At 43.0% G+C, this 26,453-nt stretch overlaps 1 protein-coding gene across 5 annotated transcripts in view; it reads right to left on the reverse strand.

Annotated features, from left to right (window-relative positions):
- PKP4 (plakophilin 4) overlaps positions 1-26,453 on the reverse strand; it is a 585,731-nt gene that overhangs the window by 128,124 nt on the left and 431,154 nt on the right. For 3 of the 5 annotated variants that reach the window (XM_082260328.1, XM_082260325.1, XM_082260324.1), the window contains one exon: positions 22,521-22,712. The exons of the other annotated variants lie outside the window; for them this stretch is intronic. In XM_082260328.1, the coding sequence (XP_082116454.1) occupies positions 22,521-22,712 (192 nt within the window). The remainder of the gene's footprint in view (positions 1-22,520; positions 22,713-26,453) is intronic. 5 annotated transcript variants of the gene reach the window in all.

The raw sequence follows: 26,453 nt of genomic DNA on the forward strand, positions 1-26,453 counted from the left end.
GGAAGATTTCTGTATTTGTTGTCCATAACTAATCCCCCTCTCTGTGTGGGCCCCCCTGTGTGCTCGGGCCCCCCCTATCAGCGGCCCTGCCTACAACCCGTAATTGCAAGAAAGAAATTTGTCCACGTATGGCTGGCCTTAACCTTCTTACTTTCCTTGTGAAAATGTCCCTTTTTAAATCACTACTGACAGCTGCCTTCGCTGGATTCCTGAAGAAACTTCTTCTTGCCCAACTGTCTTAAGTACTTTGGAGTCATTGACTCAGGACAAGCATGTAAATGACTTAATCCAGCTCACCCGCTTGAAAATAACTGAATTCAAAGGATCAGCCAACGCATTCTGCAACGACAGCCTGCATGATTCTCATGACAGAATCACGATAAGCACACAAATTTGTGACCTGATAACTGTGTAAAGCCATCATAAGTGCACAGATTGTGTTTCCACAGGTTTTCTCCAATGGTCAGTTTCTTACCACAACTAACACACAATGGAAGATTAAATAGCTTTTACTAAAAGGGAGCTTTTCATTAGAGGAATAAGACAATCATCTTCTGAAAACACTTCTGCTCTGTCACTGACCAGGAAGAAGTATGCAAAAAGTGAGGTCAAAGTTAATGGTCTGAAAAATATTTAAAAAAATATAAAAGCCTAAATTTTACCTACAAGTATAAAACACAAAATAAGCACAAGGAGACATTACCTACTGTCTAGTGTGATGTGTTCCTTGTGCTTCTATCTTCTATTTCAGTAGAAATCTTTTGTCCGCCAATGCCCTCACCCCCCTGTAATCTTCCGATGCAGCGGGGGTTATTAAAACTGAGGCACTGCCACAGGCTTTCATTAGGAATGCCTGACTATGCCCGCCCATTCTACCTACCTTCCTCATTCATAGAGGTCAGTACTACAGCTTATATGAATAAAACATGATCCATGAGTGAAGGGAGTAGACCTTCCAATCGCCTGCCCATCCTCCATTTATCGGTTACATTTCATTCATTCTTTAGGAGTGCCTTTGACAGCTCCTTTGTTCTATTAACCCACCCACCGCACCGGAAGATTATGGTGGCGGGGGGTTGGGTTGGGGGCATGAGAGGAAGGAAGATTTCAACTAAACTAGAAGACAGAAGCACAAGGGATGCATCACACTGAAAGTAATGAGTAAGGCTCCATGTACACGGGACGCTGGAAATGGCCGTTTAGGAGCAGTTGGGCGTTTTTTTCAGAAGCCCCTGAACCCATCTACATTTTATCTTATCTGTCCATGTACACCAGGTCGTTTACAGTCATTTGCAGGCAGTTGCGTTCAGGGACTTTTTTTAGAACGCAATTATTTGCGTTCGAACGTGTGTTTCCCGGCGTTTCAAACGCACAAACGCGTCCGAACGCGTCTAAACGCGTCCGAACGCGTCTGAACGCGATGACCCGCGTTTAGCGTTCGCGTTTTTCCATTTTAAAGGGGAATAATTTTTTTGACCTCTAGGAACGCTTCTAAACGCAAACGCCCGCAAACGCCGCTAAACGCCCGCTAAACGCGAGTACAAACGCGACCGAACGGACGTTTCAAACGTCCTAAAAATTCCAGCATTCAAAGGGACTTTTAACAACGTCCCGTGTACATGGAGCCTAATTTGTCATTTTTATAGGTAGCCTTAGGCTTTAAATTATAAGTTCACCTTTTGTAACATGTTACACCCATGTTCAGGGTGTAACATGTAACATGTTACAGGTTACACGCCATTTAACAAGATTTCCTATGAGTAACATTCACATAAATGTGATTCCTGCGGGTGCGTTTTTTTTAGAAAGGATCTGGGACTTCTTTGCCCGCAATGTTTTATGTTTTTGGTCCAATAGACTTCAATGGGCCCACATCAAAAATGCAAGTGCTGTGTGTCTTGCGTTTTGGCCCGCGTTTTTGACCATGCATCACTGCAAACACCTCCCAATGAAAACAGACTTCCTATACTGCGCTGCAAAATTATTGTATTGAACACAAAAATAAAAAAAAATAAAAAATAGCAAGGGTTCTGTTAAGCAGGCCAAATTGTATAGGAGGTTGAAATGCATACATGAACGGTTTTACCAAAATAATTCTGTTCACACAATTGTGTCTGCTTACTTTCTGGACTAAGAAAGAGGGTCGTCACCCTGTGCTGCCTTACTGCTGCAAGCTCCTTAAACATCTCCCTACTAGCTATCAGTACCAAGGGTTGATGACTATACTGGTACCTTATAGAGTCCACAAGCACTCACTCATATCCAAATTTCAGCTTTGTAGAAGAGGAATTATGGGAATAGGAAATTAAAAAGGGAACTAAAGGGTAAAAATAAATACATATCTACAACTTTACTTTCTATATATAGGATTTTCAAGTTCATTCAGTCAATCTTCTACGTGCCAGAAAAACTGCTTTGTGAGCTTCCTGCTTTGGGGACACAAGTATTGCTATATTTTCACTGTCCAATGACAAAGCTGGAAACAGAGCGGAGACATAAGAAGCTGCAATGCTTAACCACAAAGATTAACTGCTTAATCAGGAACTATGAATGTTACCCATCTAGTGCTGCAGTGCAGAAAATGAGTGTAAAGCAGAAGACTGGCACACAACTACAAATCTTTAGCAGATAAAACAGAAAATATATACAGCATATTAAGGAAGTGGTTCCAATGAACAATGAAAAAATACAGTAGAACTTGAGGCAAAACTTTTTATTTTCGATTTTGGATAGCGTAAGGGAGGGTTTTACACCTGTTTTTTTTTTGCCATCTTTGTCCCATGGGATCGATTTACCTCCACCTCCTGTTCCATAGCCAAAACAGGAATTGAGAGGAAATCTCTGCAAATTAAGGCAATTCCTTGCGCCTGCCCCCCCCCCCCCCCACAAGGTCACCAGAACTAGTGTCATCATTTGAAAATCTCCCCTCTTACTGTTCTGGGGATAATCAAATTTTGGTAATTGCTTTTACTTTCACTTTTGATGACAATGGTAAACAGGAAAAATAGAGCGGGTAAATATCCTTAATGGTTGCACAGACATCAATAAGAACTGACAGGGGTTCTAACCCCTCTCTCCATTCTGTCCAAAACCATTAAAAAAAAAGAAAGTTTTATCGTTACACTTTACATTCTGGTCTATAGATTCATGTTGAAATATCCAAACGTTGAAATGCTAATTGACTGTAGTAAATCTCATTTTTATTTCTCAGATTAATGTCCAACAGCTTCTCCTCTGTCCCAATTTATGGGTTTTTTTGTTCCCAGGGCCGCTGATAGGGGGGGACCACCAGCCCTCTTGTAGGGGGCCAGAGCACACAAGGGGGCCCACACAGAGAGGGGGATTAGTGATGGACAACAAATACAGAAATCTTCCTCCAGCGCCTGAATCTGATCTCCATCTCTCTCCCTGCTATCAGATTTTATCTGTTGAGAAAGACAGTTGTCCCTCACTAATCCCCCTCCCTTGTGTGCCCCCCCCCCCAGCACTTATCTCTGCTCAGGAGTTTATTTGTAAATTGTAACTTTGTTTCTCTCTCTCTTTGTCTCTCTGATCACTGAGCTCCTAATGCCCAGCCTGTATATTTTTCTCATCTCATCTTTTTTATTTAACATAGTTTTTTTTTTAGATTTAGCAGGAATTGTGTGAGTTATGTTATATTTGTGTATGCGAATAGTGATTTTGTTGTAATTTTAGCTAAATATATCTTTAATATTTTCTTGGGGGGGCCCTGCCAGGTAGTCTGTAGAGGGCCCCTATTGCTGCCAACAGCTCTCTGCATGAGCTCTACTGAGAAATGGAGGTGAGCAATGGCATGCTATTGATTGCACACTGCTATTGTATAACAAAGACAAAGCGCTCACTTGTTTTCACTCCCTTTTCTGTGAGTGTACTTACATGATTCAACTACCTGCCAAGGTGAGCATTTTATATTTCATGGAGTTCCAAAGTAACTGGGCCCTACACTGTGTCATTATATGACTTTAGCACATACACTGGACATTCAAATAATAATACATTTTAATCAAAACTGGACAACGGGGAAATTGATCAAAACTGGAGCAACTGTGCATGGCAAGCAATCAGCTTCTATCTTTGGCATGCTTCATTTAAGCTTTGAAAATGAAAATAGAAACTGATTGGTTGTCATGCATGACTGCTCTAGATTCTGTTTTTTTCTGACATCACCTTTCTATGTTTCTGAGAACAAAGACCATGTGGTTCATCAAGTTTTTTTATTTATACATGTTTTTGTATTTATCAATTATTTTGTATAGATCTATGTTGTCTCAGACACGTTTGAAGCCATTTACTGTTGGTGGACTCACTACCTCTTCTGGAAAGCCATTTCAAGCGAAAACTACCCTTTTAGTAAAATAATACTTTCTAAGATTAGTTTTGAACTTTCCACCTGTAATTTTGAGGTCATGTCCCCCTGTTCTTGATCTTAGTTTCATATTGAAAATTCTGCCCTCTTGTGTTATTTGCCATAAGGGTCATTATTTTGAATTTCAAAAGGTTTTTACTATAGAAAAAGCATAATAAATGCAAACATTCACTACATCACTTACACAGGGGTCGCAAAAAGTAATTGTTCTTAAAGAATAAAGAAGGTTATTCTATGGCTACTTTCAGCTTTCATTACTGAATAGAATGACTAAGGTACAAATGTTACTTTAACCACTTGCCGACTGCCTAACGACTATTTACGTCGGCAGTCAGCCCCTCACAGGCAAAGTCACGTAGATCTACGTCGCTAGCCTATGAGGCTCTAGGGAGCGAGCGCGCGCTGCTGGAGGCTCGCTCACGGACCCCCCCCCCCGCGCGATTGTCCGTTACAGCGGGAGAAAGGCAGGCGGCTAATGTAAACACAGCCGACTGTCATTCTCCCCTGTGTAAGAATTGAGATCATACGGTTCTGCTATGTAGGACCGTTGATCTCTGTTCTTACACCTCAAGCCACATCCAATCACAGTTAGAAGCACGCCCCTAGGGACACACTTAACCCCTCCTTTTCTCAAATAAAGTTAACTCCTTCCCTGCCAGTGTAATTATTACAGTAACAGTGCATATGTATAGCACTGATTACTGTAGTAATGTCACTGGTAACCCCAAAAGTGTCAAAAATGTCAGTCAAGGGTCCGATCTGTCCGGAGCAATGTCGCAGTCTCGCAAAAAAAAAAAACGCAGAGCGCCGCCATTACTCGTTAAAAAAAAAAATAAATTACAAAAATCTTTCCCTTAGTAAATGCAATAACTTTTGCGCAAACCAATCAAAATACGCTTTTTGTGATTTTTTTTTACCAAACATATGTAGCATAAAACAAATTGGCCTAAAATGTTAAATTTTGATTTCTTTGATTTTTTTTGGGAATTTCATATAAAAAAATGTGAAAAATTTTATTTTTGGAAAATTGACGCTCTTTTTTTGTTTATAGCGCATGATCAAAAAATTGCACAGGTGATCAAATACCACCAAAAGAAAGCTCTGTTTGTGGGAAAAAAAGGACGTCAAATTAGTTTAGGTACAGTGTCGCAGGCCCGTGCAATTGTCCGTAAAGTCACACAGTGCCGAATCGCAAAATAGGCCCCTGGTCAGGAAGGGGGTAAAATCTTCAGAGGCTTAAGTGGTTAATGAATTAAGCCAAATATTTTGTAGTGAAAATAGATCACATTTAAATATAATAAATATTCAAGGATATAGTTAAGCTGTAGTGTTAGAATTTTAAAGTCAGCTTAAAGTAAATCTGTAATTTTGTAAAAGCTATAAAAAACAGTTTAAATAAAATACAGAAATATGCACCCAGTAATATTAGCTGCTAACCATTATCTTTATGTCTACATCAAAAGCACAAAGCTTTTCTTCTAGAAATCCCTGTAACCCCCCATTCGTAATTTAGGCAAATCCATTACAATAGGGGGCGGAGCTTGGCTTGGCAAGCTAAACATGAAATTTGTGCATTAGCGTTCTGCAGGTTTTAGGGCTTCCAGTGTGTTCCTGAAGATGTTAAAGTGAACTTGTACCGAGACAACAGACATTAAAGAACACATTCTTAGCAGTAGAAGAGTTTTAAAACAAGCCACCCTTGACCTCCCCAGCTGAGGCACATTGCACTGGTAAACCCTTTTGAAATGAATAAAATTTAATGCACCCTAATGCACAAAAACTCAGAGCATGTTACTTAATTCTGTGGTGCAGCACATCACAAGTTGCACATTGCAGTACGGTGCAACATGGGCGTTATGTGGAGCTGTGCTGGGGTTCTATTTAAAATAAATAGTACAGCAATGCAGGCACGGTGTTATCACAATGTGTGTGAACAAGTCTTAACAGCTTACAAGCACCTGCTATTTGTTTACATTAAAAAGGCAGCCAAACCCTCACTGACATAGAAAATAGGGAGAGCTTTGAGGATGAGTTTCTCCCCAGCGCTTAAAGTTTTTAAAGTGCTTGAATTGCTTTGTCAAAATATGTAAATGTTAATTAGGAGACAGGTACACTTTAAAATGATTCAAGCAGCAGTTTTTGCACAATTACAGGTTTACTATAAGCCTTCAAAGGTCAGAATGCATCATACTCAGAAGCGCCAATGACCTAGAACACGCAATCATTAAAAACGTGAAGTGGAAGGGTAAGACAGTAATAAGTTAAACATTTTACCCTTTATCACAACAGCATGTTATGATAGCACCACAGCCAGTGCTGACAGGCACATTACACCAGCACACCTAATGGATGTTTAATAGGGAAGGTTATTTGCATGAGGTCAGTGAGGCTAATGGGAGGCCTGTCTCTGACAAGACACAAGATAGACCGGGCTGCATACAAAAGCCATTTATAGAGTTCAGGCGCACAGAATGGTCAAGGATCAGAACACAGAAAAGCAGACAAGTCTTTATTTTTTAATGGGCACGTCAGACTGGAGCAACTTTGCTATAACTCTGCCTTTTATTAAAGGAGAGCTATTCAAGGGCTTTTATTTCACAATTTATATCGCGTAGTAAAACCTAAAAGCAACTTAAACCTTTATATGAAGATCACAGCTGCAATAATGCAGAAGAGCTGCAAGGAATTATACAAATTAATGGTTGTTGGAGAGTTCGGGTCATAACAGAATAAGAATTGTGGCTGGGGTCTATAAAATGCAGTAAAATGGGATTTTTGTACTTGCCGTAAAATCCATGTCTCACTCTATAAATCATAACTACTGGGTTATATTTCCTCCTCCAGGAGTAGGACTAGGCAGAACAAAAAACACCTGGCTACGCCCATGGGCCAGCCTCCGCTTGGTATACAACCCCCCTCTCTGCTCTAGGTAATCAGTTTAGTTGCAAGCAGTATTCAAAGTATCAGAACTGCATAGAGGGATGGGTGCGGTGTTCATCGATGAACTCCGAGAAATGGATTTAATTGTAAGTAAAAATCTAATTTTCTCTTTCGTTCATCGATCGACACAGTGCTCTATAAATTATAACTACTGGGACATCCAAAAGCAGTGCCAAAGGGAAAATGAGGGGTGGGGAAAATAACCCAAGGCTAAGCTTAGGTGCCCATAACCAGGACACAGGAGCCTTAACCGGGTCAAAGGAGCCCCGTCAAAAAAATAAAATAAAGGGGTGTTTTTCTTTAAACTTTTAAGAGGGAACAGCCCCTCTTAAACAGCATCCTGCAAAACCTTGTAGCCAAATGGAGCATCCGCACATGCCAAAGTATCTACCTTACAGAATTTTGTGAAGGTACGCACCGATGACCAAGTGTTCGCCTTGCAAACTTGCAATACTGATGCCTGATGACAGAAGGCCCAAGAAGCATTTAGCGCCCGAGCGGAATGCGCCGTGACAGGGAAAGGTGGAACCTGACCTTTAATGGAATAGGACTGAGTCACTGTCTGTCTGATCCATCTGGAGATAGTAGCCGAAGAAGCGGCCAGCCCTTTTCTTGGTCCGTCCGTAACCACAAATGCGAGTCTGACCTCTGAAAAGGACTCAGTAGCTGCCAGATACACCCGAATCGCACGAACCACATCCAAGGTATTCAAAGCAAATTCCTTGGGATGAGCCCGCTTGGGACACAAGGAAGGCAACACAATGTCATCATTCAAATGGTCAGAGACAACTTTGGGCAGGAATGATGGACAGGGACGAAGAACCACTTTATCCATATTGATTACTAAATAGGGACTGCAACAGGATAATCCTGCCAATTCCGATACCCAGGGGGCCGAGGTAATAGCCACCAAGAATGTCACCTTCTGGGATAAAGTAGACAAGGGAATCTCCCGAATATTCTTAAATGGAGGTTTCTGGAGTACTGAAAACACAAAATTTTAATTCCATGGCGGCAAAAGAGACCGTACATGTGGAGCCATATGTCGAACCCCCACGATACCCATAATGATGTCATCCAGGGTAGCCTCAAACAGGCAATCGCCTTGAAAGGGCAGATCAATGAGAGCTATTTTGTAGGCTTGGTCTGCGAACAAATTATTAAGCCACAGCACATGCCTAATCATCACCACTGAAACAAAGTTTGGACAGCACAGGAGCGGTATCCAAAGCTGCATCACAAATAAACTGCAGCCCATGGACCAACTGGTCTGCTAAATCAACATAAGCAGCGGAGAACTGCTCACCCCCCACGCCCTGAGCTTGACTCATTAACTTCTTCCCATCCGCGCTACAGCCTATATATGGCTGCAGCGCGGACTCAAATTTTCGGGAGGCCGTTTTAAAACGGCCTCCCAGTGACAAGCCCCCAGCGCGCTCCCGCGAGCGCGCTGCGGGGAAAATCTGTGTCGGCCGTGTCCCTTGGACACGGCCGATCACAGATCGTGGTGAATGGCCAATCACAGCGGCCATTCACCACGTGATCGGGCCGTCCAATGAGCGATGATCTCATATGTAAACATATGAGATCATCTCTCATCGCCGACGCTCCTTCCTCACACGGAGACTGCAGTGTGAGGAAGGAGGGGGAGCCTCACAGCGCCGGGGACACAGGAGAATGTAATCAGGGCACCGATCACCAGTGCCCTGATTACTGAAGGTAAAAACACACACACAGTGCCCCCCCATCAGTGCCCACAGTGCCCGCCATCAGTGCCCCCCATCAATGCCCACAATCAGTGCCCATAGTGCTGCTAGTCAGTGCCCATCAGTGCCTGCTCATCTGGGCACTGATGAGCACTGACTGGCAGCACTATGGGCACTGAGTGTGGGCACTGATGGTGCTGCCCATCAGTGCCGCTCATCAGTGCCACCCATCAGTGTCCAGTGCCATCCGCCAGTGCCCATCAGTGCCACCTCTCAGTGCCCAGCAGTGCCGCCTATCAGTGCTCATCAGTGCCACCTCTCAGTGCCGCCTATCAATGCCGCCTATCAGTGCTCATCAGTGCGGCATATTAGTACCTCCTCATCAGTGCCCATAAGTGCCACCTCATCAGTGCCCATAAGTGCCACCTCATCAGTGCCCATAAGTGCCACCTCATCAGTGCCCATAAGTGCCACCTCATCAGTGCCCATCAGTGCCGCCTCATCAGCGCACATCAGTGAAGGAGAAAAATTTATTTTCAAAATTTACTCTCAGAAAATAAGAAAAACTTTTTTTTTTTTTCAAAATTTTCTGTCTTTATTCTTTTTTTTTGTAAAAAATAAAAAACCCAGAGGTGATTACATACCACCAAAAGAAAGCTCTATTTGTGTGAAAAAAATGATAAAAATTTCATATGGGTACAGTGTAGCATGACCGCGCAATTGTCAGTCAAAGTGTGACAGAGCTGAAAGCTGAAAATTGGCCTGGATGGGAAGGGTGTTTAAGTGCACAGTAGGCAAGTGGTTGAGTTAGGGTCTGAGACACCAGGGCTGAGACAAAGACTTGCCACAATTCCGAACCAGCCCAAGTAAACATGCTCTGTGCCACAGCCCCTGCTTTCCTGTCAGCCGGGTCCTTAAAGGACGGGGATTCCTCTACTGGGATTATGGTTGCTTTATTCAACCTGAAAAAAAAGAAGGGTCCTGCACTGGTGAACTAGTCCCCTTCTTTTAAAAGTGACTCCTCAAAAGGTTAATGTACAGAAAAATTTTTGGGGACCACAAAGGGTAATTTTAGTTGTTCCCATTCCTTACAGGAAAACCTGTCAAAATAAGGCACATAAGGAAACACCTTTGGAATAAGAGGTGACTTATGCGTACCAAACAACACAGCCACATCCGTGGACACATCAGCCGTGTCCTCCAATTTTAAAGTCTCATGCACTGCATTGATACGTGCGTGTATTAGAGCTTTTTCATTTGCTTCTGTGACCATGGAGGAATCATCCTCACTATCGGATGGATCTGGGGGTTAGATATTAAATCCCCCTGGATGGGCCGTATGCACGGTCAAACCAGGCTCAGAATCAGAGTTGACAGACTGAGCAGGGGAAGGCAGGGGGCGCTTCCTGGGCCTTTTGCTCACACGCCACTTCCACCCGGGACACTAAGGACTGCCATCAGTGCAACCATGGGAAGCTGGGGTTCCAAGGGACCTGCCACCTCTATGAGGGGGTGAGAGGGGGGAGATGTGACCCTAAGGCTCCATAAGGAAAGGAAGACCTTGCAGTACAAAAATGATCTTTTGGCACCACTGAAGGATCCCCTCAAGGCTCAGTGTACCTATCAGCAGAGATAGAAATAACAGGGACCCCAAAGGACTCACCCTACCGACCGGAGGAGTGCAGAGAATTTTAACCCAGCATCATCATAGATGCCATCCCAGTTCGTATGTACCAGACACAGGAAGAGGAAACTGAGATGGAAAAGGAGGAGCTTTGGCATCCCCGTGAGGCTTTGATCGTCTCCAGGACTAAGAGAAAATGGCCCCCATGAAATCTCGGGCTAAACAAACATGGCCGCCAACTGGAGACCAGCCAGACTAAGGGAAAATGGTCACCATCAGCTACAAACACTGAAGATTGCTGCCAGGATATTCCCTGTGCCCTCTGCATCCCCCCCAAAGGTAGGATATACGTTAGGGGAGACTCTGCTACGCACTCTGCACTGGGACCCGCTGCACTATACCCCCACTACAGTTTGGGCATGCACCTAGGGGTCTCCTACACTGGGACCCCTCCAGACTACCAGGGCAGGACACGCACTATTCCAGGACCCTTAAAGAGTGGGGATAGCAGGGGACACCCCAGGGGTCTCCGTGGCATTCTCTGCCCTGGGACTGCCACCTGAAGGATTTAAGGATGGGAGGGGGGAACCTGCGGTCAGGTCTGACCATCCCTGGAGGTTACCCACGTCCATCCAAAAAAAAAAATGCCAAAAAGGGGAGAGGGGGACTATACTTACCCTTACGTGGTGCAGGTAACGCTCCAGACATAATCCTCATCACCGAAATAGGTGAGCTGTCAGCCAAGGGACCACTGCGACTCAGACCCAAGCCTGGTGATATGCGACCCTGCGAGATGTTAAACTCGCGGGTCAGCCTTTGTCCGTGAGGCTGTGTCCCGGCCGAAATATTTTTTACATTCTGCTATATGACATTCTCAAAAAAAAAATTATATATATATATATATATATATATATATATATATATATATATATATATATATATATATATATATATATATATATATATATATATATATATATATATATATATATATAAATCAATATTTTTTAACATTTTAGGCCAATTTGTTTTCTGCTAGATATTTTTGGTAAAAAAATTTGCAATAAGCGTATTTTGATTGGTTTGTGCAAAAGTTATCGCGTCTACTAACTACAGGAAAGATTTGTAATTTTTATTGTTTTTTTTTTTTTTACTAGTAATGGTGGCAATCTGCGATTTTTTTGCGGGACTGCGGCGGACAGATCGGACCCCTGACTGATATGTTTGACACTTTTGGGGGGGACCAGTGACATTACTACACTAATCAGTGCTAAAAATATGCACTGTTACTGTAATAATGACACTGGCAGGGAAGGGGTTAACATGGGTGATCAAGGGGTTAAATGTGAGCCTAGTGGAGTGATTCTAACTGTGGGGGGGGGGGGATTCTGAAATGACCATAGAGACATGTGATCCTATATAGAAGGATTACATGGGCTCTATGATCATTGCAGGGAGAACGGTCAGATGTGTTTACAACAGCTGACCGTTGTTCTCTCTCAGCAGGGAAGGAACGCGGGTGTCAGGTGGCAATCAGAGCCGCCTGACACATGCATCGGCTTCCCCGCTGAGACCCCCCATGGCTTTGCCCAGGAGCGGCTGCCTGCTGCAGTAAATATGCGGTAGGCAGTCGGTAACTGGTTAAAGAGTGGGCAGACTTGCGCATTTAGGCACCGAGTCCCTTGTATGTCTCCTCACTACGTATTTCTAGTTTATTTAAGGTGTATTTATAGCCAATTTTTTTTATTTTCTAGGATATAGAAGGGAAGGAATAAAACCCCTCAGTCTACTTTTTTCTGCGAGATCTAGAAGATTAATCTTACTCAGGGACTAAGGCAGAAATAAAAAAACTTGATATACTAGACACGGCAAGAAAAGCATAAAGTAGAACTAAAGGCAACAAAAATGTTTTTTTTTTTCTTTATTTTGGATAGAGCAAGGGAGTGCTTTTTTTGTCATTTGTGTTCCATTCTGGAGATTTCCCTCCAATCCTGTTCCATTGCCAAAATAGGAAATGAGAGGAAATCCCCTCTTGTCACTGGGGTCACCGGAACTAGTGTCACCATGGTTGCCAGGAATATTTCCCCTTATTACAGTTCAAGGGACAACCCAAAATTTGAGCTTTTCTTTTACTTTGACTTTCAGAGACAATGGTAAACAGGTCAAATAGAGAGGGTGAATCTCCATAATGGGGGAAAAAATGGCAATAAAAAAGAGACGGGCATTTTAATCCATCTTCACTTCATCCAAAATAAAAATAAAGTTTTGCCTTTAATTAGTTTAATGTACCACATCAATATAGAAATATAATTACAAATTATTTAATTCATGAAATCATTCAGGGCGCAAATAAAAACAGCTATAGGGCAAAAATCTACCTCCCATTTTATAGCAATAATAACTTGACAGGTGTTCAAATCCTTTCCTAGAAAAACAAATCTGGACATTTAAAGAGACACTGTCACCTTGCCCAATTAGGGCTCTGGATACCAACAACCATCTGTTGTTTGCTTTCCATTAAAATGATTGGATATCAGTGGGAGGCATTAAGTGTCTGCGCCCAACCTTCACCATTGCATCATCATGGCTGACACATGACGCACATAATGGAAAGTTCCATTTAGCTCAAGGGGAATTTTTTTTTTTTTTTTTTTTTATGGACCTAGATCTGCTTTACTTCATCTTGTTAAGGAGGAACCAAAACCTATTTAATTTTTGAATACTTCCATGTGTTTGTTAACTACAAAGGTCACATGAACGGTGTGTTATATTAAGCATTTACATGTAAATAATGCTTAGCAGAAGTCCTCATTAAATAGCGAAATCTATAGCCTATTAGATGATCTGTTTTACCAATACTGTGGAAAATTCCCAGGTCACACAAACTTTTGTGCTGCAGAACATTCTGCCACAGTTTTATGTACAGCGACTTGTCAACACTGTATTATTTTCATGTCCATCAAACCATTAGCCTAAATCATTTACCACGCAGCGCTCATTTAATCAGTGCCGCTTGATTTACTGGTCCTTTGGTAATTGTCTGATACAAAAGGTCCTGTACAAATGACTATTGTTTGGTGTAACACAGTCACATCTCATGTATATAGCGCATTCATCATCCCGCTGCTAACTCCTGAGCTTCCATCACTGTCGTAGGCTGCAGACATACGGCTTTTCTGTGTCCAAAACAAACTGGTAAGCAATGATTTATTGGGATACCTCTGCGTCAGCTCACAAGGAATTTCAGAACCACTTATAAAAAAAAAAAACTAGACCACTTCAATCAAAGACAAGCTCAGCCTATTATCTCAGCTTCCATAATCCCATCCTATACCTTACAGACATGCTTGATTACAAGATTATGGCCTATTGCAAAGTTCCTCTTTTTATTTCATATAGTTTTTGTCTGAGGGTTTGTTCACACCAGGTGCAGGGAGCTATGATCAATGCAGGCTCAAGGCAAATTAATGTTTTCTATGTGCCCTGTTCACACCCTTAAGCCTAGTACACACAAGTCGAATGTTGGGCGGCATGGGCTGGTTCGGGAGAAACCAGGCAACCAACATTCAGCCCGTGTTCACTGCAGTCGGGCCGGCTTGCTTTTGTCTAAGAGGCATGATTGAAAAAGGCCAGCCGATTGGCTCCAGATCAGCGCTCTCATGCCATGGCGGAGAGCACTAATCGGAGTATTGTCCTGGTGGTGGGGCCGTCACCCTTTTAGCGCACAATAGAACTGGGGGGGCGGTCGCTGTACTAACATCGGTTAGTATAGCAGTTCCTCCTGATCGGTCTTTTTTGTTTTTGTTCAGCCCTGCTGGGTTGAATGAAAAAAAAAACTACTAGTGTGTACTAGGCTTAGAGATCCATGCACACTAGGTGCCTGAAAAATGCCAGGACCTCTTGCAGAAAAAAATTAGCACTCTAAAATGTGCGGATTGTTTTTTTTTTCTCCAGCCTGTAAATGCTCCTCTTCAAATATGCATGTCAACACTCAAATGTGCATGGGCACAAAGGCTAACATATAAGCAGCTTTTTTAATGCTTTGTGTGCTTGAGGCCTAAAAAGGCGTTGGTTTGCATTGCATTACAATTCAGTATGTTTGAATTTTTATAGAAAGAAATGCAAAACATGCAAGAATTCAATACGTTGGAATATTTATAGAAAGAAATGCACACCATGTAAGAACTTATAGCAATGTTTGGAAGTGTTTGCATTTGCTTTTGATAAAATGAAAAAAAAAAAAAAGTGATGTGTATGTATGCATTTTGCACCACATAACGTGAGCCTGCTGGTGTGAACAGCCCTCACTGAAGATTACTGGATATGATTTGCAATACCAGAGAAGTAGAGAATGAGAAGAGTGTGGTAAGGTAAGAGCCTAAAACTACAGTGGTGACATTTGTAGGGCCTTCTAGCAGGGCTAGAAACACAGTGGGGTTGATTTACTAGAACTGGAGGGTGCATAAACTAGGACAGCTCTGCATAGAATCTAATCAGCTTCCTTTTTTTTTTGTCAATGCTTAAAATGGTTGAATAGGCACAAGGTGTTTTTTTTTTATCTTCATGCATTCTATGCATGAAAGTGAAAAACCTGTGTGCAGGAGCCCCCCCAGACCCCTTATTACTTACCTGAGCCCACTCTCGATCCAGCAATGTCTACGACAGCCTTGCCTTTCCGGGGACTTTCACTGCTGATTGGCTCACTGCTCTCTCCAGTTTTAGTAAATCAACCCTATTTGTTTAATTTTAACCACTTTAAACTGTGCCTATTTCTGACACTGGTTGTTTACAAGTTAAAATCATTTTTTTTTTTGAATCCCCAAACATTATATATTTTATTTTAGCAGAGACCCTAGAGAATAAAATGGATATCGTTGCAATATTTATCACACCTTATTTGTGCAGCGGTCTTACAAACGCAATTCTTTTGGAAAAAGTTCACTTTTTTTAATTAAAAAATTAGGAAAACAGTAAAGTTAGCCCAATTTTTTTCTATAATGTAAAAGAAAATGTTACGCTGAGTAAATAAACACCCAACATGTCATGCTTCAAAATTGCGAACGCTCGTGGAACGGTGACAAACATTGGTACTTAAAAATCCCCATAGACGACACTTTGTAACTCTAAGCTGATAACCTGTAGAAATGTTTAGAGGAGGTCTAGGGCTCAAATTTATGCTCTCGCTCCAACGATCGCGGCCTCACATGTGTTGTTTGAACACCGTTTGCCTATGTGGGCGGGGCTTGCGCATACGTTCGCTTCTGCGCATGAGCTAACGGGGACAGGGCGCTTTAATTTTTTTTTTTTTTTTTACACAGTTTCTAAAAAAATGTTTTGATCATTTTTATTCCTATTACAAGGAATGTAAACATCCCTTGTAATAGAAATAAGCATGACAGGACCTCTTTAATGTGAGATCTGGGGTCAAAAAGACCTCAGATCTCACATCTACACTAAATCCGTTGCTAGGAAATGACGTTTGACATTGCTCTGATTCTCCAAGTCCATAGAGTCGAGTGAGGGCCATCTTGCCCTCACTCAAATTCCTGCCTGTGAGGAGAGCAGACCGGATAGTTTCCCCCCGCTACCATCAGGTCCGGTAAGCGGGGAAAACGACCACCTCTCCTGCCGCCCATAAGGGTGATGATCCCGCAGCAAATCCGCCGCTGGGACTACCCCTATGTGAAAGAGGACCGCTCGCAGTTTAAAAACATACCGGGGTTATGGCAGCAGATAGCCGGTATTTAACGTCAAAGTACAGACGTATAACTGCTGCGGGGGGTCCGGAAGTGGTTAAAGACAAATGTGTAAAAATTACCGTAAAATCCTTTTCATGGACGGACAGCTCCGGAACCATATTGACCATTGGGTTATGTTTGCCCCTACAGGAGTATGACACTAGGCAGGAAAAAACGTTACCGCACCTATGGGGCAGTCCCAGGGGATATACTCCCACTTCCTGCTATAGGCACTCAATTTTGTTGCAAGCAGTGACAGAAGAAATATAACCCAACTCAATAGAGGGGTGGGTGCTGTGTCTGTCAATGAACATCAGAGAAAAGGATTTTACGCTAAGACAAAAATCCCATTTTCTCTTTCGTTCATTGACGGATACAGCTCCAGAATCTTCTTGACCATTGGGACATCCCAAAGCAGTGTCAAACATGAGGGGTGGGAAAAACACAGCAGAAAAATTTCCCAAAAGGCTAAACCTAGCCAACCAGGTAACAAAGGGCTCAACCAGGAGCAACTGGAGCTCACCTGAAAAATAAACCCTCAAAGAGGACTAGTCCTCTCAACAGCAACCTGCTAAACCTTGTGGCCAAAGGCAGCATCTGCAGATGCCAACACATCCACTTTGTAAAATTTTCTGAAAGTGTGCACAGACGACCAAGTAGCCTCCTTGCAAACCTGCACCACTGACGTGTGATGACAGAAGGCCCAAGAGGCACTAAGCGCCCGTGAAGAATGCGCCCTAACAGGTAAAGGAGGATCCTGACCTTTAATGGAATAGGCCTGCACCACCGTCTGCCTGATCCATTTGCAAATGGTCGCAGGAGACGCAGCCAGCCCTTTACGAGACCCATCCGTGAGGACAAATAGCGAGTCCGATTTTCAAAACGATTTAGTCACCGCCAGATACACCAGGATTGCCCGAACCACATCCAAAGAGTGTAAGGCAATCTCTTTAGGGTGTTTAGGCTTAGGACACAAGGAAAGCAACACAATGTCTTCATTTAAATGGAAACCAGAAACGACCTTAGAAAGGAACAACTGGCAGGGACGAAGCACTACTTTGTCTATGTGAACCACTAAATAAGGTGAACGACAAGACAACGCAGCAAACTCCGACACCTTGCATGCAGAATTAATAGCCACCAAGAAGGCTACCTTCAGTGTCAAAGTAAGCAGAGGAAGCTCAAGAATATCTTCAAAAGGCGGTTTCTGAAGAACCAACAGCACCAAATTGAGGTTCCACGGAGATCTAACTGAGGAAACCAAGTAGCAGACCCCCTGAACAAAGGTGTGAACCAAGAAATGAGTAGCCAACAGGCGTTGAAAGAAAAATCGCCAAGGCCAAAACTTGGCCCTTGATGGTTCCCAAGGCCAAACACTGATCTACACCTTTTTGGTGAAACTCCAAGATTCGAGTCACCGAAAAAGAACGGGGAGGACCATTCCGTTAAAGGTCTAGGAAATCAAAGTTATGGTAAACACCAGTCTAAGGATGGAAACGGATATGGTAAAAAGATGTCAAACCAGAGATTCAGCTCCCTTGTCAAAAGGGTCTTTAAAAGATGGCCAGTCCTCCACCAGGAGAAGGGTGACTTTATTTAATATGGAAACCCGAGAATCCACCACAGGTGGTACTGTCAGCTTTTTTAACAGGGACTCTTTAAGCACTTACCGACTGCCGGCCGCAGTTGTATGTCGGTACTTTGATGCTAAATACCGGGGTTATGGCAGCAGATAGCTGCCATAACCCCGGTATTTTTGAAAATGGTGGGCGATCGGCTTTCAGGTAAGGGTGGTCCCAGCGGCAGATTTGCAGCGGGATAACCCTTACGGTGCAGCAGAAGAGGTACCCCCCCTCCGGCCGCGTCCTGGTCGTTTTCCCCGCTTACCGGACCTGCCGGCAGCGGGGAAAACGATCCGGTTCTCTCTCCACACAGACAGGAAGTCGAATGAGGGCAAGATGGCCTTCACTCGACTCTATGGTTCTGGAGGACCGGAGCGACGTCAAACGTCGTTGCCTAGCAACCGGCTTAAAGAGCTGATTTTTTTTTAAACCCTTTTTTTTCTTTTTTAGTGTCCTTGTGAGATCTGAGGACTTTTTGACCCCAGATCTCAAAATAAAGAGGTCCTGTCATGGCTATTTCTATTACAAGGAATGTTTACATTCCTTGTAATAGGAATAAAAATAACAGGAATAAAAATAACAGGAATAAAACGCTTTGTCCCCGTTAGCTCGCAGAAGCGAACGCATACGCAAGTCATGCGACATATGAAAACGGTGTTCAAACCACACGTGAGGTATCACCGCGATCGTTAAGAGTGAGAGCAATAGTTTGAGCCCAAGACCTCCTCTAACTTTAAGCTGGTAACCTATACAAATTTTTAAAGTGTCGCCTATGGGATTTTTAAGTACCAAAGTTTGTCGCCATTCTGTGAGCGTGTGCAATTTTGAAGTATGACATGTTGGGCGTCTATTTACTCAGCGTAACATTATCTTTCACATTATGTAAAAAAATTAGGCTTTACTGTTTTCTTATTTTTTAATTAAAAAAAGTACATTTTTTCCAAAACAATTGCGCTTGGAAGACTGCTGCGCAAATATGGTGTGATAAAAAAATATTGCAACGATCTCCGTTTTATTCTATAGGGTCTCTGAAAAAAAAAAAAAAAATTATAATGTTTGGGCGTTCTAAGTAGTTTTCTAGCAAAAAAAAATGATTTTAGCTTGTAAACACAAAGTGTCAAAAATAGGCCTGGTGGGTAAGTGGTAAAGGGATATCTCGTAGCAAAACGCTTAGGACCCGGACAGTGCTTTTATTGAAACCCCACTGACGTGCGACAATTTTGTCAAAATAGGTAGGAAAGGGGAACACCTTTGTCTGTCGATCTGCGGGTACCGAAATATACCGGCGTCTCAAAACGCAGTGGTAGCTGCGTTCTACAGTTTTAAAGTTTCCCGCACTGATACAATCAGTGCATCCACTAGCGTCTTTTCATGCGCGGCTGTAGTGGGAGAGGAAGCATCCTATCAGAGCACTTAGGGTGCGTGGACGCAGACCCAGTAGGGATACTCGCGTCTACGGTGGCCAGATCAACCTCAGAATCTGAGGAAATAGAGGATGCAGGAGAAAGCGGGGGGCACTTTTTGCCCATTCTGTTTTTCAGGACCATATCTACCTTAGACACTAATGACTCTAGGACTGCCGTCATAGCAGACAGAGCGGACTGGGACCTGGAAGGCCCCGCAACTTTAGAGGGGGTCAGGTGGTGAAACATGCTCCAGGGACTCCATTTTTATCCCTGGGACCACACTGGTAAAAATAGAAAAAAGCACTGCTAAATGACCCCCAACCGCTGTACAAGCAGCACCACATGTCACAGCGCACCAAGTTGCTGCTATAGCAGAAAGAGGGAGAGACATCTTTACCCACAGGGACCCACCACCACCGACTAAGGTACAGAGCAGAGAAAATCCAGGAAGTAACACTAGAGGCCCAACGCCAAATTACCGCTCCATAGGCTTCAAAAATATGGCTGCCGCTTTAGGTCAAAGAGATACAAGAAAATGGCCACCGGACTACACAAACATGGCCGCCTACAGCAGTCACCCATGACAAAATGGCGGCTCTTGGGACCCCCCAGAAACGGATAGGCAGTAAGGAGGGGCTCTGGCAGGATTCCCCCACCAGGACCATCTCCCCCCAAAAAAACGCGTGTTTAGCAGTCGTTGGCGCCCCCCACCCCCATCACCAGCTCTACACCCCCAAACAGACATTACACGTTTGGCCACCCCGGGGGGGGGGGTGGGGTTGTGGATTTAGGTGTGGGTAAATGAGGGGGGATGCTATGCGGGAAGAATGAGAACCCGAGGGTCCGACTATCCCAGGGAGGGGCCCACATCCACCCCAAAAGGCCACCAGGGGAAGGAGGGGGGGACACTACCACACCATGGAAACCGGGTGGGCACCACTCTTGGAAGACCACTGCACCATTGGAATGGGGGTGCTGCAGGCCAGAGGTACGCTGTGACTCAGGGCGTGACCTGGTCTGTGCGTACTCGCGAGACATTTAACTTGCCACCCAGCCCATGTCCAGTGGGGCTAAGTCGCAGCCGACCTAGCGCAGAGCTGAGGTCAGGTGGCGCTTTCTGCCCAGACTGGGAGACCATAAGCATCTAGGCTATCCAGTCCGACGCCCAGTCCGGCAGTTGATTGTAGTTCTTACAGGAACATAAAATAATAAACTAAAGAAAAAATTTAATTTAAGAAGGAAAAAATAAAAGGACCAGAGATCCCAACAAGGAACTAGATCCTTACTCCTAACTTGTGCCTATAGCAGGAAGTGAGAGTATATCCCCTGGGACTGCCCCATAGGCGTGAAAGTTTTTTTTCCTGCCTAGTGTCCTACTCCTGTAGGGGGCAGCATAACCCAATGGTCAAGAAGATTCTGGAGCTGTGTCCATCAATGAACGAAAGAGAAAGCAATATTTAAAGTATACTATAACTGTAAAACATTTTCAAACGGAACTCTGCATCTTGTCTATGAAGAGATGAATAGAAATGCCATGAGATAACCATGTAAGCCGCCATCGTTGGTCTCTACCTGCAAACGCTAGTTTCATGGACAGCATTTTTATCCTCTGGCTTTTATGAACCCAGAACAAAAATGCAGCAATGAAATCAGAATCGCTTATCTGCATAATTGTTCAGAGTCATTGTAATGAAGCCAGGGGACCAGCTTGACCATCAAGCAGCTTAGATTTTTAGGAGGAGCACAACTGTAGTCAGACCTGTATATTTCAGCACTGGTGGATCGGCAAGGTTTTTTTTTTTTTTTTTTTTTAAAGAACGGGGACCTACCTCATTACTGACAACTCCAGTTAGAAGTATGTTGATGAAAGGGTTTGTGCAGTGTTAAGGATTAAGTTAAGGTAGGTTTTTGTCAAGGACTTTATTAACCGTGAAGGGCTATAGTCAGGTTAGCGCTAATGGTTAATTTTAGGAGTTGAAGGGTCTGTTTTACGGTTAGGGACAGTATAGTACAACACTGTACTGTTTTTTTTTTTTTTTTACAGAAAACGAACACGCTGGACTTTGCATCCAAAATGAACATCGACAGTTCACATATTTCTTTTACGACAGGTTTGATATTAAGATATCTGCATTTAACCTTACCCTTTTGAGAGGCTCTAATTTTCAATCCATTCATGTTATGTACCTGGCTGTCTAATTTGCTAATTTATTATTTAATGAATGGTTCCAAATTAGAACCTATTAAAATACATGTGCTTCCAGATACCCCTTGATGAAGGTTATGTTACATTTAAGTCCCATCATGTTTAAAGCAAAGCTATACTGTAGGTCTGCCTTGATGGCAAGAAGCTGTTAACATAAACATCACGACAGTAAACTATTTATTACATCCTGGTATTAAGGGTGAGGCTTAGTTAAAATGGGTGATATGACTTGTATGGTGGGTGCTTTTGCCAAACTCTACATTTTATGACAATAGGAACTTACACTTCCATCAGTATAGTAGAGTTATGCAACTATACTATGCAACTATACTGAATGAATAGGTTGAATGGAGGACAATCATTTCAGATTTTATCAAATATTCATTATTTTGTCACTACTGTTTTTTTTAATGGCAAAATCAGAACATTTACCAGAATTTGGAAAATTAAGTCTACTGGTGCTTACTATTCCAGTGAGCTCCCAAACAAAATAGATGTCACAGGATCTAGTTGCCTGAAATATTAGGTGTGGGGTTTCTGAGATTGCAAGGAAGCTCACTGCTTCAAAAATCTGCTATGAAATTGTTCTATTTCCCTAGAAGCCATTTAATCAGATATATTTAATATTTCATATAGAGAATCTAAAGGTATATTTTAAGATAAAGCTCTTACCAGGTGTTCCTGTAAAAACATGCCTGTAAGATCGAAAAGAGATTGTGCATGTCAATGAAAAGATTGTTCGGCTGTCTAATCTTGCCGTCTCATGTGCTTGAGATTAGGGCATTGGTCAGCAGCTGACAAAATAGTCTATATTTGAGACAATTTCTTACTCTAGATAGTACTAAAAAAGAAAAGGTTTTCGGGAACAGACAACCTAAGCAGAATACACACCTGAGCCAGTGCGGTAAATGGCAGTCTGGGAACCTTGCCGCAGCTCTATTGTTCCATGGTTTGCATTGCGATAGACTGGACTGTAATATGTCCTACCCTCATATATTGGAGTAATCTGTAAGTCAGGGGATACAGCTGAACGCAGGTCCTGGCCCAACTGGCTATGCTGACTTGCATAAGAGCTTCTTAAGCCTGAAAAAAACACAATTACAAAGCGTTAATATATTCCAGATCCTCTTCAGGGTATTTAATCTTATCCCTCCCTTAGTGCATTGGTAGTACAAGTACCAAATTGCTATAAACAGACACCACCAATCAAAAGCCAAGTTTACATTTTTTGGTAGGTGTCAGTAAGCTCAGACACTACCTCAAGATAACTTCAATGCCCAAAAGCCCTGCCAGTTTTAGGCCATAATAAAAGATTTCACACTTGGATTCAACTGTCTTTAGCAGTTGGACAGACCAGTGGATTTGGGTGAAGGCATCTCACCACGGACTCTCACAAATACAAGGACCTGGCACAAACCCAGTTGCCAGCACTTAAAGAGGAAGTAAACCCTCCTCTGCAACTTTTACCTATAGGTACTGTAAATATCTCCTATACATGTACCGTTTAGGAGATATTTACATTGCATGCAGCCGATGACGTCATCGGCGCATGCGCTCTGAAGGAACAGCCACCCTTGCCGTTCCTTCAGAGCCCTATGCCGTGAACGGCGGCTCCCGCGCGCATGTGCGGGAGTGATGTTATCGCGGGTCCGGCCAATCGGATGGCCGGATGCAGCAATCCCGGAAGACGGCCAACTGAACATATCGCCTGTCATACAGGTAAACGGGCGGCATGGCGGGGGCTCGTTCTAAGGTAAGTAATTCATGATGAGCTAGTGTGCGATGCATACTAGCTCATTATGTGTTTCTCTTTCAGGTTGGAAAAAAAAATATTTTTTATGAGTTTACAACCTCTTTAAATAAAATGAAAAATCTATTTTTTATGTAATCACAATATAAAGAATTTCACTGCTTTTAGATAAAAGGTGGGAAATACTTTTGGCCTTTCCATGTGTTTGCAAAGCTGAAGTTTAGTTACACTAAAAAAGCAAAGGCAGCTGCAAAAGCTTTGGAAGACTTTATGCACTTTTTTGTAAGAGCAAATCAATTAAGGCAGCCCATTGATTATTCGCTGGTTGAAGGAAAAATAAAATTACTCTTACCCCATCCACACACACATTCAAGGTGGATGGGAAATCCTCCCACTGTACCTTTGTATTCTGATAGCAGAGAGAGTTCCACATTGTCAGAACACGCTGATCTGTGCTGCCGGCTCAAGCAGAAATTTTCCAGTGGGGCGGTCGTACAGACCACACTGGCCATACTTCGATGGAAATTCGGCTGGTCCCTTCTGAACCCGTCAAATTTTGAGGCCATAGACAGATCTCGGCGAACTTCAATCCATCTATGGGCAGGCTAGTTATACTGACTTTAGTAAAACCAGCCTGTCAGGTTTTTTTTTGCTCAATAGCCACCAGCAGTGATCATTGTATTCTGACACCTAAAGAACCTTTCACTGTGAGAAGACAATAACATAGCAGGAGGGATTGCTGACTGTATTGATGGCGGAAACCAAGCAATTTTCTTTCGTTCAAATAGCGGTTGAAGGAAAGAAAATTGCATAATGTATGGCCTGCCTAAAAGGAGGTCCGAGACAAGGTTTCCAGCAACAGCTGTTCAAGAACTGAAGTTACCCATCTTGTAAGTGAATGTCGTAACCCCTTGGATACATATCAAAATTATCAGAAGCTTAGATTGCCATGATACTGCATCAGTATAGCAACTCCCATGCCTGCCGCCTCTGGATAGCCTGCCCTCTGTCTAGGAGGCGGCAATTCTGGTCTGATGGCTCATTACGATTGTTTTCTCTGGTTCAACCTTAGAAACTGCCATTGGAATAAGCATTCTCCTACTGCTTGCTCAAGTACAACAATCAAGTTTTTTTATAAGTAACAAACATAGTGCTCTCTCTCACTTTGGGAATCATTGATATAATGGTAACCTTTTTGGAGCGACTTTGATGCTAGTAAGCAAAAAGCGGAAGAATTAACCTGTAGCAATCTTTTCTAATGAAATGTATAAAACTGTGTAGTACAGATCTATGATCTGGAGGAAATAACAGCTTATACCATGTTTTCCAAAAAAAGTTGTAAAAATACCACTTAATATTCTATGTATGTTGAAAAGTAAACTAATTAAACAAAAAAACGTAGGATGAGATGCAGTGGCGGCTGGTGCTCCATCAGTTGGGGGGGGCATCCCCCATATCACTCCAGCCTGCACCACCACATCTCTCCCCCACCCGCCAGCCAGTTTACTTACCTTGTTCCTCCTTAATGACAAGCGGCGGCTTCCCCCTCAGGCTCCTTCATGTCCCTTCTCGGCAGCCGTCCACTCCCCTCTTCTTGGCCAATAGCATGCCTTCTCCTTTCGGCCAATCGGGAAACAGGTCTCAGAACCCGCTTCCTGATTGGCCGGGAGGAAAATCAGTGTGGCAATAGCGAATATTCATTCACTATTGTCACACAACTGGGTGGGCTCAGGGACGCAGTGCTCTGTGCCCCGAGCCCACCCTTTTTTGAAGCCTATTAGAGCCTCTGGCTCTAATCAGGTGCTAAAAAAACCCCATTTGAATCCAAGCGTCCGGCACACTGCATGTAGATTAGATGGCTGGGGGTAGGTGCATGGATGGGGGGGGCCCAATGGACAGGGTGCCACTGAGATGAATAACGCATCAGGGAATCTCCAGAGCAGCAAGGCTTATTTCTATTGGGTTAGATGTGACATGAGGACTTTGTTTCTCCAGGCTTATCCCTATGGTATAAAAGCAGCATAAACTCTATTCTTCTTCAAGTTCAATTTCAAACAAGTCAAACCAATATGTCAAATGCTAATAATGTTCAATTAACACCTTAAAAAGATGAACATTCATGAATTCATGATTAAAAAAAAAAAAAATACTGGTAGAGTAAATGCATGTTGAGACACCTTGCTTTGTCTCTGCAGTGATTCGTCAATGTATTTTAGAAGATGACAATTGTTTTCATACCTTCCTGCACCTCTGCCCCTCCCTACAATGCACTTCCATCTCTCCACTTGGAACGGGAAGTTTTCTCTTCCACCTTAGTCTACATACTGAATCTATAGAGACAGCGCATGTGTTCGGAGAACAGGCAAACCTCTCCTAAGAGTGTGCCTGGAACGGTTTAGCTAATACATTCCCCTCCACGCATTTATACACCTGGTAGTGGTGCTCATATGAAGAAATGGAGCTGCGCTTACCCAATAAGTGAGACTTGTATCAATGTAAAGTGCCATCATGCACAAACCAATACATATGTCACTCAAATAAATATAATGAACAATTCAAAAAAGTGCAATTTAGCTCAAAAGTGCACAAGTGCTTAATAAGTTTCAACACACGTATAAATAGTCCAGTAAAGTGACTGGCGCATGTTGCTCTGCTCCAACAAGCAATCTTCAAGGTGCTACCACCATATTCTCCTTTGAGACGTCACACTCACCGATAGGTGTTAACCCACATGAGAAGTAAGGAAAGTCAAATAGAAAAGAGATAAAAAGATAATCCAAAATAATGCTCCTGCTCCTGATGATGTCAAAGTGGCGAAAACGCGTAGAGCGGCACACGCCATTTCCGCTTTTTTTTCCCCGGAAGAGCGCCAAGGAGAGGACAATCCAGTGATTTTTGTTCCTAACAACGCTCTTTTTCCACTACTTTGTGAGTACTTTTTTTTATTATAAATAAACTTGATGGCATTACGATACTTTACTATGTGAGGCATTCCATTTTTTCTATGGTTCGGATCTCCCAACATATACTCTGCCCCCCCCCCCCATATACTACACCCACTGAGGCCACTCTGA

Source organism: Pelophylax lessonae (genome assembly GCF_965119305.1).
Source record: "Pelophylax lessonae genome assembly, chromosome: 6".
Lineage (NCBI taxonomy): Eukaryota > Metazoa > Chordata > Amphibia > Anura > Ranidae > Pelophylax > Pelophylax lessonae.